General features: G+C 40.5%; 1 protein-coding gene across 2 annotated transcripts in view; it reads left to right on the top strand.

Moving 5' to 3' along the window:
• COL28A1 (collagen type XXVIII alpha 1 chain) overlaps positions 1-15,545 on the top strand; it is a 78,714-nt gene that overhangs the window by 12,619 nt on the left and 50,550 nt on the right. The window contains exons 2-4 of one of the 2 annotated variants that reach the window (XM_063429705.1): positions 9,040-9,194; positions 10,960-11,528; positions 15,125-15,145. In XM_063429705.1, coding sequence (XP_063285775.1) covers positions 9,047-9,194; positions 10,960-11,528; positions 15,125-15,145 — 738 coding nt within the window. In that variant the 5' untranslated portion in view covers positions 9,040-9,046. The remainder of the gene's footprint in view (positions 1-9,039; positions 9,195-10,959; positions 11,529-15,124; positions 15,146-15,545) is intronic. The other variant, XM_063429706.1, reaches the window with a different exon arrangement.

Consider the following 15,545-nt stretch of genomic DNA (forward strand, 5'->3'; position numbering starts at 1 on the left):
TACTAAAGTGAATTTTAAATTTTAAGGCCAGAATAGCTGACAGCTCAGCTATTTTTACCTTAAATTTAAAATGAATTGTGAATTCACTTTAGTAAATAAACCTGGAGGGTTACTTTTTATATTTTAGCACCATGTGGCTACACAGTGAGGGTTATTCATTGAATATCAACTTATAGTGAAATTAAAATTGTAGGCAACAATTGATGACTTTCCATGTTAGTCAAATGATTTCATTAGTGTTCAGTATCATTCTAATGTGCCAAGCATTTTGATAACTCTCAACCTTGATTTCTTAGTTCAGAACAAACTATATGAAGCTTATAAGGGGGTGGGAAAAGACTGTAATGGAAAGTAACGTATAGTACTGAAAAATAAAATATAAAATAAAATATTTTCAGGACTATAGGTTCCCTTTAAGTAAATTGTAATAATATTCCACTTTTTCATTCAAGTGAATTGTCAGGAATTTAAAGTAAACTTCAAATATTAGGTAATTGATCCTCTGAATTCAGTTTGACTATTTGACCTGAACTTTGAAGTTCAATTTGAATTCACTTTAAGGCTTGGTCACTCTAAGGATTAAAGGGGTACTGGCACTTATTTGTTTTTCATGACATGCCCTATTTTCTTTTAAACTTATATTAAATAGTTAACAGATTACATTATAATCTAGAATAGACAAGGAAAAGCCAGGGAAACATTGCAAACAGGGCCGGACTGGGAATTAAAAGCAGCCCTGGAAAAAAAAAGTATTTACCAGCCCCATAATGCGTCGTGCCAGCATAGTGTGCAGATACAGAGTTAGAAAAGATAACTTAAAATTAAAAATTATTACTCCAACGTGAAAAAAGCACATATAGGCTTAAAAAAAACCAAGAGTGCAGATTTATTTTAAGCAGACGTGCCTTTGCATATAACCAATGTTTCAGTCCAACTACCTTGACATATTAAGAAAAGCTTGGTAATGGGACTGAAATGGTGAATGTATGTAGGGCACAACTGTAAAAAATGACGGTATCTTGTTTATTTTGAAGTCCTGTGGGTGCGCTCTTCACTTTAAATATGTTATTGTGCTGGAGTATGCACCTAGGAACAAGACTGGGCCCATATCTGCTCATTACATATGGTACATATCAATGACATTTCTCTGTGTATTATGCATATATAAATGTACATTAATATGTGTAAATATAATAGGCATAATTATATATATATATATATATATAACTAATACACACATTAATATATATATATATATATATATATATATACACACACACCAGTGGCGGATCCAGAGCCTGATCTCGGGAGGGGCACTTATAGATTATTTAAAGAAATAATCCATGCACAATAACCACTACTGCTCTGTGTAGTGGTTATGGTGCCAGGAGTGCCGGGATCCGCTCCCAGAGTAAGTAGTCAAACCGTTTAAGAACAGTTTGAAAACTTACCTGGGGTCTGCTGGGATATGGGGCTGTAGTAGGGTATAGGAGCAGTGGTGCAATGTGTGAGGGGTGCAGTTTGTGTGAAAGGTTCAGTGTGTAGGGTGTGTGGGGCAATGTGTGTTTGGGTGGCTGCAGGGCCGGTGCAAGGATTTTTGCCACCCTGGGCAAAAGTAAAGTTTGCCGCTCCCCCCCCCCCCCCATATGACATCACAATGCCCCACCCATATGATCTGCCATGTTAACTAACGCAAGTGCCGCAGTGTCGCCATGTTTACATTAAAAGGCCTGCAGGGACAGGCTATAGACACCAGAACCACTACATTAGGCTGAAGTGGTTCTGGGGACTATAGTGTTTCTTTAATATGAGGTAAATTAGAGATTAGTGCCACGAATAATATACTAGATTGCCTACTTACAACCAGATGAGGATGATGATGGGCTCTAGCTGCAGTCTGGCTCCACTGGTCTGGTGTAGAACAGGCTCTCTGGAGGCTGTTTGTAACTGTGGTCACAAAAATCAATGTTCTGGGACAACGGGAAGCAGCTCCATTTTTTTAACGCCCTTTACACAGCTCAAGGTCTGGGTCCCAGGGTCCACCTTCATGTTCCACCAATGAGTTGGTTCACAGGAGGTGGAGTGGGGGATGTCCTGATATGTGTGTAAGGAATGCATTGTGTGAATTTGTGTTTGTATGTGTAAGGGCTGCAAGGTGTGTTTCTGTGTATGTACGGGATGCAGTGTGTGCGTCTGTAAGGGGTGCATTGAGTGTGTGTAAGGGGTGCATTGAGTGTGTGTAAGGAATGCATTGTGTGTTAGGGTTGCATTGCTTGTGTGTGTGTGTGTGTCTGTGTGTGTCTGTGTGTGTAATGCATTGTGTGTTTTTCTGTGTGCAAGGGGTGCATTGTCTTTGTGTGTAAGGGGTGCATTGTGTGTGTGTGATGGATGTCAATCTCTCCTCCCTCCTTTGTCACTCTCTTCTCCCCCTCTCCCTCCCTTGTCACTCTCTTCTCCCCCCTTGTCCCTCTCTTCTCCCCCCCTCCCTTGTCACTCTCTTCTCCCCTGCTTGTCCCTCTCTTCTCCCCCCTCCCTTGTCACTCTCGTCTCCCCCGTTGTCACTCTCTTCTCCCCTCCCCACTCTCATTCCCCCTCCCAACCCTGTCAATTCCCCTCCCTGTCAATTTCTTCCCCCCCACCCTGTCAATTTCTTTCCCCTCCCTTTCAATGTATTCCCCCCTTTCAATTTATACCCCCCTCCCTGTCAATTTATTCCCCCCACCCTCCCTTTCAATTTATTCCCCCCCACCCTCCCTTTCAATTTATTCCCCCTACCCTCCCTGTCAATTTATTCCCCCCACCCTGCCTGTCAATTTATGCCCCCCATCCATTTATTCCCCCCCTCCCTGTCAATTTATTCCCCCTCCCTCCCTGTCAATTTATTTCCCCCCCTCCCTTTCCATTTAATCCCCCCCTCCCTTTCAGCGCTCCCTCCTGTCACTCCCTCACTGTAGCGTGGCCGAGCCCTGTATGGTCCGCGGGTAGCTTTTGTTTCCTGTACCCGGTGTGCACTTCCTGTTAGTCCGGCCGGGTACAGGAGACAGATGCTCCCTGTACCCGTGGACCATACAGGGCTCGGCCACGCTACAGTGAGGGAGTGACAGGAGGGAGCGCTGATGGACGCACCAGCCCAGGCAAATCTGCAGCCGCCTGAGGCTCTCTACAGAGTGCTCGGGCAGCTGCAGCATCAGGGTGGCCGGTGCTCCTGGCGGCTGCCTAGTCCGCCTTACAGGTAGTGCCAGCCCTGGGTGGCTGTGTGTGTGTGTGTGGGGCAATGTGTGTATGGGGGGTCTGTGTGTGTGTATGGGGGGGCAGTGTGTGTATGGGGCTAGAGGTCGCAGTGGTGAGAGTGAACTCTAGCCCGTAACTCCAGCACTAGAGTTCACTCTCGCGAGAGCTGGAGCGTTGCCACTGTAACCGTGGCAACACTCTGTACTCGCGCAAGAAGGACCCGGAGGAGCTGCAGGCTGAGCTCCTGGGTCCTCTCTTCCTCCCTCCCCTGCCGGCTGCCTGCATGGTGCCTCCAGAACGGGGAGGGAGATCTCTGATCTCCCCTCCAGTCCGTGAAGGCACATGGTGCTTGGACAGTGCCAGCCCTGCATTGGCCAGCAGGGGAGAGCCTCTGAAGGGGGAAGGGCAATTGCCGTTTGCCCCCCCTGGATCCACCAGTCATATATACAGCCCCTCTGTGTGCTTTTTTGTCTCCCCCCAGTCCCTCTGTATGTTTCTTTCTCCCCCTCACTGCTCCTCTGTGTCCATGTCTTCCCTCTCCTTCCCAGTCTCTCTCTTCCCCCTCTGCCTCTTTCTCCCCCTCCCCTTTGTGTATCTCTCTCTTCCCCTCTGACTCTTTTCCCCCCTTTTCCCTGTGTCTCTCTCTCCCCCTCTGTCTCTCTCTATTCTCCCACTGTCTCTTTCTTCCCCTGCGTCTATCTATTCACTCTCTCTCTGTTTTATTTTCCCCTCTCTCCTTGTGTCTCTATATTACCTCCCCCCAATACCCCCCATCCCCTCCATTTACCTGAGAGGAGTCAGAGGGGGCCAGCCGCGTTCCATGCTGGTACCTCCGGGCCGTGTGGCAGCCTTGCCGGTCCGGCGGCACTTCTAATGCTGAGGACGGAAGGAATGCTGTGCTGTGAATTGTGGGAACCGCGAGGGATCATGGTAGAGAGACATGCTCCTCCCTCCTCCTTCCGTCCTCAGCATTAGAAGTGCCGCCGGAACCGCGAGGCTGCCTACAAGCCCGGCGGCACCAGCGTGGAACGCGGCCGGCCCCTTCTGAGTGTGCCACCGGACCGGCCACCCTGTGGCACATACCTGTGCAGCCCCCAGATGCCGTGGCCCACCGGGAAATTTCCCGGTATCCCGGTGGGCCAGTCCGGCCCTGATTGCAAATGAAGATGAGAAATAGAAACATTGTTTCAATACGCATCTTCTATGTGTCCTCTCTTTATGCTGACTGCTAAGTGCACAGGACAGAACGTATGACAATGATTGACAGGCAGCCAAGATGGAGGCGCACAGTTGCAGGATAAAGTGGTGTGAATTTCTAAATTTAAACAGATTTTTCATACCTCACACCTATATACTTGTTAAAGATAGGAATAAGTAAACATAATATTAAAACACCTGGGCAGTGACAGTTCCCCTTTAATAACCTTGATAGTGTTTCTCATGGACCTCCCCACAAAAGACAATATTTTAATCCAATATGGTACTTTTTAAAACCTTTAAGGATTCAATAAGTTCTTCATTAAACACTGTCTTTCACATTGAAGGTACGGGACAGGGCAGGTGTGTCACTGACCGTTGCATCTCTGGTGATGTCCAAAGGTACAAAAAGGAGGCAGGCTCAACCAAAAAAAGGGCATTTTAGTCTGGTGTGAATGCATGCACAGTTGACTGCCAGTCACTCTAGCTAACCCCACTGATGTCAATGCATGCACATACCACTGATAAATTCGCTCTGCCCATGGGTTGAATGCCTTCACTGCTGCTTACACAGCACAAGCACATCTTATGATGCACTGGTACTACACTTTATGGGACTTGCTCGCTTGTGTTCTTAGATGCAAGACACCAGAAAGCAATCCCCAGGTGGTGGGATAGGTCCCCAAATATTCATACAGTATTTCAGTTAGGACTGTTATAAGGTATACTATAGTGTTATGGTGGAGATATTGTGCGAAAAGATTACTAGTGTGCTAAACCCTTGTTACAAGAAACATTATGGCATGCAGAGGTTGCTGATTTAACAAAACAAAAGCAAAAAATAGACGTAAAGTGAAACTGCCACTTAAAAATTCTAAACATTACATATCTTCCTTTTCCTGCAGCGCACACCTGCAAAAACAGAAAATGAGTCCTCTAGCACAATAAGGTGATCTTAAACCAGATGGCCCAAAATGTTTGAAGATGAACAACCCAAAATCTATTTCAAAGGCAGTATTTATATGCTTAGATTACATTTTTCTTTCTTTTTTTTTGGGGGGGGGGGGGGAGGGGGAGGAGGATTCAGCAGAAAAAACTATTGTAGTTTCCATAGTGACAGCTCAAGTTTTAGAGCTTTGGCTGATAATTGCTGTTTATACCTTACCCTCACTAATCCAGAATAAAACCACCTAAAACATTTTATTAAAACTATATGAACCATTAAGTATCATAAATGTGTGATATCAACAATATAGCTGTGTAATAAACGGATGTATAATATTCTATGAATATGGAATTCTATGGAACACATTCCATACATTCTATACATGGCTTTATTTGTAATAGTGATTGCCATAGACTGACACACATGGCATAATTTGTCTTGACATAAGATAATTAAATAATGTATCTTTTACCTGTAGCCATTGTTATATCACACTGTGCAGAGTATGATATACTTTTCTACAGAGATAGACTGACAAAGTAGTATTGGTATATTTAGTGTCAGAATAGTAGTGGGACAGTTTGTTATTCATGCCGAATGTATAACAATCGGAACAAAGTTTTCATCAACGTTTCGACCCTGCAATGGGTCTTTGTCAAACTGACACCCACAGTGAAATACAACCAATTTATAGGCAGTACAGTTATAGTAAATTAGCAATCATACTAAATTAGTAAAGTGACATACATCATAAAACCAATTAACATAATGAAATAATCAAATGATATACTGACATAACATATGATATAACATAACATTCATCATGTGTGCTAGAAAATCTGTTAACCCATCAAAACAATGGACACTCAGTAAGAGGCGACTGGTGGAAAATTGTCACCGAAAAATACTGGGAAGGCACAAAAGAAAAACGAAAGCTGGACAATACGCGCTTAAACGCATTGGTTGGGACTATAACAGAGTCCCTGAACATGTTGGGGACATACACCTATTATACACGGAAGCGACACAAAATGTGTGTAATAAAACCATTTATAGACGTGAAGTAGAAGTAAACTTGCATGCGCACAGGTCTAGTAACTAAAGACGTGTGACGCAACTGTGCACCCACATGGAGCAGAAGGAAGCTAGCATGTGCACAGCACAACTGCTTATGGCGCAATACATAATAGGAGTTTAATAAAGTGACAGTGCATATATTTAAAAAAATGAACAATAAAAAAGGGGAAAATTGTTTGAATTAATTAATATAATGAACTCATGATCTCAAGCAGTGCCAAAAAAAATCCAATGATTGAAGAAAATGATTGAAGAAAATCTGCATAAATAATAAAGGTAATACATTAGATTTTGAAATAATCTAAAAAAAAAAGGAAAAACAAGTATTCAGATCACGGTAGTAAGATCATATTCATAATTTAAGCCCTTAAAGTCTAAAGTATCTAATTCTCTCATCCAAAAGGCTTCACGTAACAATGATCTCCTCACTCTGTAACCTCTTCTTAAACTCTCAGTGACATGCTCGATTATCTGAAATTTAAGCTGTGACACATTGTGACGTGCTTCCAAAAAATGGGCAAATCAAATAGACCTGTCCTGATTGTTGGCTTATGCTTTGAAAACATGTCCTTCATCTTTTGAGTTGTCTATCCTACATATATCACGCTACAAGGACATTTTAAGATATACATTACATGGGTAGGACAACATGTAAGAAAATGATTAATGCAATACTTTTGTCCACAATGAGGGTGATAAAAGACAGATCCCTGAATCATGGAATGGCAACATACACAGTTAAAACATTAAATGTTAAGTACAAATTTCAAGAAAAACATGCATTGCAAAAAAAAAAAAAAAGATGAAAAGTTGCCTTTATTTCTGTTACGGTCTAGTCTCAGTTGAAAGCATTTCATCTCTTACCAGTTTATCCCTGAAGGAGATCTTTTAAAAGACAACATTAGCTTTTTGGCAAATTTTACAATATCGGGATGACAATCAGACAAAATGTGCCAACGTTTATCAACGATCCTTTTTATATCTGAAGAAAGAGCACTGTGACGTGAAATCAGTTTAATTCCTATCTATTTAAATTTTTAATTTGTGTTAGTTGTTAAAACTTTCAGTCATCTCAGCTAATTGTCGATCTGATTTCTCCGTATGTGAGACTCTCACTCTCATATATTGGCTCTTAGGAAGAGCTCTAAATACAGGAGGGGGAGGAAAGCTGGTAATGTACATAATCGTATTTTTATCCAACAGCGTTCTATACAAACTAGTTTCAAGTCTGTTGTCAGATTTAGCAGTTAAAACGTCTAAAAATGGTAAAACGTCTGAATAAACGGTCAGGATACATTTTACAGAATAAGAGCAACTGTTCTAAAGGTTAACACTGAATTCAAGGATTTCAATGAACCACTCTACAAGACCAGCACATCATCTAGAAAGCACCAACCTCTTAAATAATTCCTTCTGATAAATGGTCTTCTCTTCTAATTCTGACATATAAATACAGATGCATGTGGGGGGGTTCATTGGAACTCATCAAGTGTCCCTGAGTTGTAAGTAAAATTCCTCATGGAAAATAAAATAGTTGTCTTTCATGACCATACCAAGTTGTTGCAAAGTTGATTGATCATCATAGTCCAAATGTTTAATAGCTTTTTCAGCAGCCAACAGACCTTGATCTGTTGTGGAGGTATACAGACTTGTAACGTCCAGAGCAACAAGTTACAAGTTACACCTCAATAGTGTCCTTAACATGTGATTTTATCTCAGATAGAAAAGATCTGAAAATCTGATCAAGAAACTTTGCCATGGGAGATAAAAGGGGATCTTTTCCTGATACAATACATCTTCCTGATGAATTGGTCAAGACTTTATGAATCTTGGGCAGTATGCACAATGCTGGTACCACAAGACATTCATATGAAAAAAAATGGTTTGATTTCACTTGACAAGGACCCATTGCAGGGTCGAGACTTTGTTGAAAACTTTGTTCCAATAAATGTATTTTGCTGAGCTTTGGAGTGCATGGACCTTCCTTCTTTTCTAGATCTAACCTTGAGGGGATTGTGCTAGTCCCTGGTCTGGTTGCACCCTTTTCCTGCTCAATTGAAAGAGTGCAGTTCCTTTAAATCTTGTTGGTATAATGTATATCAATGACTGAACAGGAAGTGAGGTGATCTGTGTACCTAGCATACTGCTTGTAATGAAGTTTCTTATTATAGCATGGCCTTTCTGTTGACACTCAATATTTCCGCAAATAGTCTAGAATAAACATAGTTTATTTTTTTTAACCTTCATCAGGGGTGAACAAAAGGTAGAAATACAGTGTCACAGGACTACGACTCCCATGATGCATTCCCAGCCTTAAGGCTGGCAAAGTATCATCGCAGTTATAGTTCTATAACAACTGTGGATCTACTCTGGTCTAATCCATCTTTTCTTTTTGGTTTTAAATGGTGGTTTATCGTGTTATTTTTTTGATGGTTTCTAATAATAAATTAACTGTGTTTCACTCTCAGGCTTTTTCACAAAAGGGAGAATTTCCAGGAATATACAGTGAATTCAACGTGAACAACAATTATACTAAACACATATTTATCACATACTTTCCATTTGTATCTTGTGTTTTCTTTTTTTAGGTCAACTATGTTCCCACGGGTTTGGTGGCTTCTCTTTTTATTAAACATTCAAACATATGTGGCACAGAATGTCTATGAAGAAAGAAGAGTGGGACGATACAAGCCCAAGGCCTTAACAGCAACAGCAGAAAAGACAACTAATCTCAGTGAGCAAGGTGACATTTTGTAATCTAACGTTATGTAAGAAAGTGTTTTCAGAAGAGCTATCATGACACTGAGGCATTATCATTGATGGATGTGTCAGGAGTTGAAAGGAATATAAAGATGAGGTACTAGATATTTAATTCCTATCAGTCATTTTTCTTCCTCCGGATTGGCTTAGAAAATTCAACTGAGACATTCTGAAAAACTTCCAAAATATATGTTATTGAAGTTCTGAAAAACAAACAATAGTCCCATGGTTGAAAACGATGTATAACAATGAACGAGACACTGAATTCCAGAATTAACAATAAATAAATGTATGTTCTTGGTTATTCCAAGACTGTGTTTTGTCGCCTCAATATCCATCTGTCCTGTCTGCTACCTGTCTGCTTCCTTCTCTGATACCTGGTTTGGGTGCTGTGGGTGCAGAAGTTGACAAGAAAGAGCTCAAGGAAGAGTATATATAGTATATTAAACACTCTACTTTTAAATTCTAAGTAAATTACATTGAAATTTATGTCACTTCCCAGTATTTTACATTTTTATTGTTTGCTTATTCCTATATTTAACAAATATGTATTTGTAAAGTGTGAAGTATAAAAATACAACGAAAATGGAAATAACCACACCTTGCAGTCAGCATGGAGGTAGCCTACAAATAAGAGGAAAAATCAAACAATATTTCTATTTTTCCTATTCATTTCCAATGTTTGCCCTAACTTTGCCTCTTCGGAACTAGATTATGATGTCATTCAAACTCGATATCATTTATATTGGTTTAAAAGAAAATGGAGCCACTCGTGAAAAACAAAACAAGTTATACGTGACTGTCAGTGTTTCATGTAATGGTGTAAATTTCAGAGAAGTGACGACTTTTTTCCAAAAATGTGGATAATAATCTTTTTAAGAACAAAGAGTAAGTTTGTAGTGACCAAATTATCTTTCCTCCAGCAATCTAATCAACAGCAGGATTCACCCGTAGGGTTGTGAACTAATCCGGATCAAGCAAACTCTGGTGCAGGAAAGCGGGGGATGAGAGAATAGAAAAATAAATTAAAATATCTGAGATAACTTTATTAACAATTCTTCTAAAATACACTACAGCAAAAATAAAATAGAAATAAATATGAGTGTAAGGGTGCAAATTTGTATCAAAAACAAACCACCTTACAAGTGGCTAGGAATGACACCATGATGTGGATATCTTATGTAAAAAAAGATCAGTTGGAACTATATAAATATGTCCTGAACACTCCTAAATACCCCTCGAAGGCTTAATCTTGCCTGAACATTGAGGGTGAATCAAACTAAAGATGTATAATAGAGAGTCATGATGATAAAGTAGCGGTAGTAATGGTATTCACACTAGACTGGCTAATGCTGACATAGTTGAGTGTAATATGTGAACCCTATTGTGGTACCTCACCCTGAGGATGGACATCTGAAGACTACAAATAGGACTAAATTATGGAATGGAAAGTAGTTAACCAGATGAAGGGAGAAGGGAGGCAAAGGTAAGCATATATTATTTTCCGTTCCATAATTTAGTTGGGTGATTTCTCCTATGATTTCTTCCTCAAATTGGGTGTCATTTCAGGTCTTCTTCTTCACCCACAGGGTTTCGACTTCGTTGGGTGCATAACCGACATAAAGTCACAGATCAATTGAGCTTTTTGCATTCCTTTATTTCTTTATTATGTTTTTTTTTATATTATTTACAAGAAAAGTAAAACAGGTGATGGACACAGTTTAGTGATATATGCACTCTCTTTTCAGATGAAGACTGCATTCTGGAAATGGCGTTTTTGCTGGACAGTTCAGAAAGTGCAAAGGACTACAACCACAACCAAGAAAAGAAGTTTGTCTTGCAAATGGTTGACAAGTTAAAAGGAATTCAGCTCAATTCAGGGCGGATTTTCAGCTGGAGGATGGCCTTACTGCAGTACAGCAGCACAGTGCTCATCGAACAGACTTTCAGAGACTGGAAGGGACCTGACAATTTCAAAGCACGTGTCGCCCCAATATCGTATATTGGCCATGGTACCTTTACATCCTACGCAATAACAAACCTCACCCAGCTTTACATGAATGAAGGCACACAAAAGAGCATGAAGGTTGCCTTACTTCTAACAGATGGAGTAGATCATCCGAGAAACCCTGACATTTTTGCTGCAACGTCTAACGCAAAACACCACGACATTAAGTTTTTTACCGTGGGAATGACAGGAGTGGCTAAAGAAACAGCCAATGCCGCAAAACTTCGACTTCTGGCCAGTGTTCCAGCTAGCAGGTTCGTGTTCCATCTGCAGGAGCCCGACGTTGTGGATAAAATCCTGAAAGAAGTGGTAAGTTGTTATTTTTATTGAAATTTTTACAAATCATAACAAGAAGGCTGCAATGTTAGTACATATTGCAAAATATAATTTTCTGCTACTTTTTGTGCATTAAAGACGAGGTTTCTGAGCCTAAAGATATGTTATATATTTACGGAGAGCGGGTGACCGTGAAACAGACCACGGAGTTTGGTAAATTAAAAGTATAAAGGTACTGTTTAAAGGGAAACTCCAGTGCCAGAAAAACAATCCGTTTTTCTGGCACTGGAGGGTCCCTCTCCCTCCCACCCACCAATCCCCGGTTACTGAAGGGGTGAAAACCCCTTCAGTGACTTACCTGAGGCAGCGGCGATGTCCCTCGCCGCTGTCTCCTCCTCCGCGACACTCCTCCTTGTGATTGCGTCGGCCGGTGGGCGAGACTGATCTCGCCCACCGGGCAAGGAGACCTAATGCGCATGCGCGGAAATGCCGCGCATGCACATTAAGTCTCCCCATAGGAAAGCATTGAAAAATCATTTCAATGCTTTCCTATGGGGTTTTGAGCGACCCTGGAGGTCCTCACACAGCGTGAGGACGTCCAGCGACGCTCTAGCACAGGTTTCCTGTGCTAGAAACTAGGAAGTGACCTCTAGTGGCTGTCTAGTAGAGAAGTGGTCTGGGTGCCTGGAGTGTCCCTTTAAGCAGGCCAGTGGCAATTTATTTAATTTATTGATTTATTGTTATTATATTTTAGATTTATTGTTATGCCAGAAAGTTAGTTTTTTCAGTTATGGGAAAGTCTAACTGGCAAAAGAATTATTGGCATAGTGCTGTACTGTATATACTAGAATTGGATATATAGGCAAGTGACAAATGCTCACTCACACTTTAACATCCCAAGAAGTGCCTTCAGAAATATACTTGGTGTGTCTTCTTTGCTTCAAATGCTTGGTAAATGTGAATATCAAAGTAAATAAATAAAGCGGGTAAATCAGTCCGTTTCTTCCCTGTTAGGGACTTCCTCAGGGACAATCTTTAACAAAGGTGTTGAATACAAATACATTCAACACCTGGTATGGTTGTCTATGGTGACAATTTAAACCTATGAAGTGTTAAAGATACATAGTGTTAAAGCTATGTAGTGTTAAACCTGTATAGTGTTAAAGTTATCTAATGTTAAAACTATGTAGTGTTAAACCTGCATAGTGTTAAAGTTATCTAATGTTAAAGCTATGTAGTGTTAAACCTACATAGTGTTAAAGTTATCTAATGTTAAAGCTATGTAGTGTTAAACCTACATAGTGTTAAAGCTATCTAGTGTTAAAGCTATGTAGTGTTAAACCTACATAGTGTTAAAGTTATCTAATGTTAAAGCTATGTAGGGTAATCCTATGACATTTCAGTGCAGTGTTGGATGGATTGATCTTGCTCACTGCAACTCCGATTATTCGGGCCTTAAAGGGACTTTATAGTCACCTGAACAGCTTAATGGGGTTGTTCAGGCGAACACTGTATTTTCATGTAAACACTGTATTTTCTGAGAAAATACAGTGTCTACCTTGAAAGCTAGGAACACCTCCAGTGGTAGTCACTCAGACGGCCTAACTGCTGCCTAATTCGCATTCATCACGTTTGACGTCTTCAAGCTTGGCTGAAGACATCAAACGTGCTATCAGGACACAGGAGGCACTGTGAACGCGCTTCCTGTGTCCTGTAGTAACCCGGAGCCTGTCAGCAATCAGAGCCGACAGTGTGGGAGATAAGGATCTCCTGCACACAGCATGGGCTTGGGCTGACAGGCTGACGGGCTGAAGGCAGAAGGCAGGAGACCGAGCAGGAGGATCTACTGACTTCAAACCATAAGTAAACTTATTTTAAAAATTGAGAGTGAGTGTGAGTGAGTGAGTGAGTGAGTGTGGGAGAGTGAGTGTGAGAGAGTGAGTGTGAGAGAAAGTAAGTGTGAGAGAAAGTAAGTGTGAGAGAGAGTGAATGTGAGAGAGAGTGAATGTGTGAGGGAGAGTGTGAGTGTGAGATAGTGTGTGTGTGTGTGTGTGAGAGTGAGAAAGTAAGTGAGGGAGAGAGGGAGAGAGGGAGGGATGGAGTGAGTGTGAGAGAGTGTGAGTGAGTGTGAGTGAGAGAGTGAGTGTAGATAGAAATAAATAGATAGAATTAGATGGATGGATAGATAAATAGATAGATAGATAGATAGATATAGAGTGTGTGTGTTTGTATGTTTAAGAATATTTATTTACAATGTGTGTGTTTGTATGCAAACACTATATATAGAGATACCTCTATATATAGTGTTTGCATACAAACGTTTGGCTTAGGAGGGCTGCAGTAGGAGAGGGACGGGCAGGCAGAGACAGCGAGCTGAGCAGTCAGTCAGCTCACGAACGCGCATACCTCGCGACGGAGCCCTCAATGTTTGTTCATAGGGCGGCATGAAATGCCGCTCTATGAAGAACCCGATTGGTGCAGTGCTAAGCTGCGCATGTGAACCAGATCGCTATGACGCTTCTCTAAGAGAAGCGTCTGATTGAGCCCTGCTATTTCGGCATTTTTACGAAAAAGGGGACGTGGCCTGCCGAGAATCTCGGCGCTAGAACGGAGGTAAGTTTATATGATAAAAAGCACTCGGATTTTTATTTTTTTTAATGACAAACTAATATAAAAGCAAGAAAGAAGGCTGGGGGACCTGTCTGTCTTGCTTTTATATGCTGACTAAAGTGGTCCTTTAAGTCAATGCTTATAGTTTGCACTCTGTTTCTTTCTGTAATTAGCTTTGCTGCTCTTATTATTTTTATTTTTATTCTATGTTTATCTTCATCTAGTAAGCAAACAAACAAGAAACATGTTAGCCCATCTGTGATCCTTACGTACCCTCAGCTCATATCTCATGCTTAGCATCCGATTTTATCATTTGCATTAATATCGTGTTGTCTTTGAGAAACCTTATTCAACTGTTTCTATGCAACCTAGTATGCTACGTCACGTGTTATACTCTTCTAATGTTTACATGCTCTTACTGTATTTTATTATTTCTCTTGCCTCGATAAAAAAAAATGTATTTGAAAAAGAAACAAGGTGAGAATTCAATGTGAATTTTAGATTTTAAGGTCTAAGTATGCAGATTGGAAAACTAAGCTATGCTTTCACTTTTGCAATTGACTTTGAATCCTCACTTCAGTAAATAACCTTGTTTATTATGAATAACCGATCACCCCCCCCCAAAAAATATTAGGCGTGTTTTTTATCAAGCCAGCACAAGTTGTTAAACATTGTTGTGTTTGTGGTAGAACATTACACGGAGAGGCCCTTGACAGTTTATATACTACTGGTATTTATTGGTCGATGGGACTGGAGTTTCGTCTCCTTTCTATAATGGTTTACAGTGAGCGCTTGCTACTTGATCCAATGAATTCAGAGATGAGGCGGTGACTGGACAATTTGTGTGACCTCACTGTTTGTTCTAATGCAAGATGTCACCCCGTTTTATGATTAAAAATGGAGAACTGTTCATTGTCTGTATGTTTCCTTTATGAATTTCATTAAGAAATATTATGTAGATAAGTAATTTACACAAAAATAACAATATTCATGTAATAATTGTGTTTCTTTTTCTGCAGAAAGAGATGGCAGAAGAGGGGGTACGTTTTTTTTTATTTATTTATTTACATGTTTACTAATCATCCGTTTAAAAAAAAACGAAATGTCAGAAAGTGTATTTTGGTTTAATGTAATGATTTTGTAATTTTATATATATTTGCCATGTGTTATTTTAGGTTGCAGACCTCCATTAATTAGAGGGAGGGAGTGTTTTCCATTTAAAAAGCATTTATACAGCATTTATCAGATCACGATGTAATTTATACTAATAGTCCAATAGCAAGTCAAGGCCATAGCATTGAAATAACACTGATAATATTGTTACACAGGGTTAGTCTATACAGGGAGTGCAGAATTATTAGGCAAGTGGTATTTTTGAGGATTAATTTTATTATTGAACAACAACCATGTTCTCAATGAACCCAAAAAACTCATTAATAT

This window comes from Pelobates fuscus, chromosome 8, assembly GCF_036172605.1.
Source record: "Pelobates fuscus isolate aPelFus1 chromosome 8, aPelFus1.pri, whole genome shotgun sequence".
NCBI classification, from domain to species: Eukaryota; Metazoa; Chordata; class Amphibia; order Anura; family Pelobatidae; genus Pelobates; species Pelobates fuscus.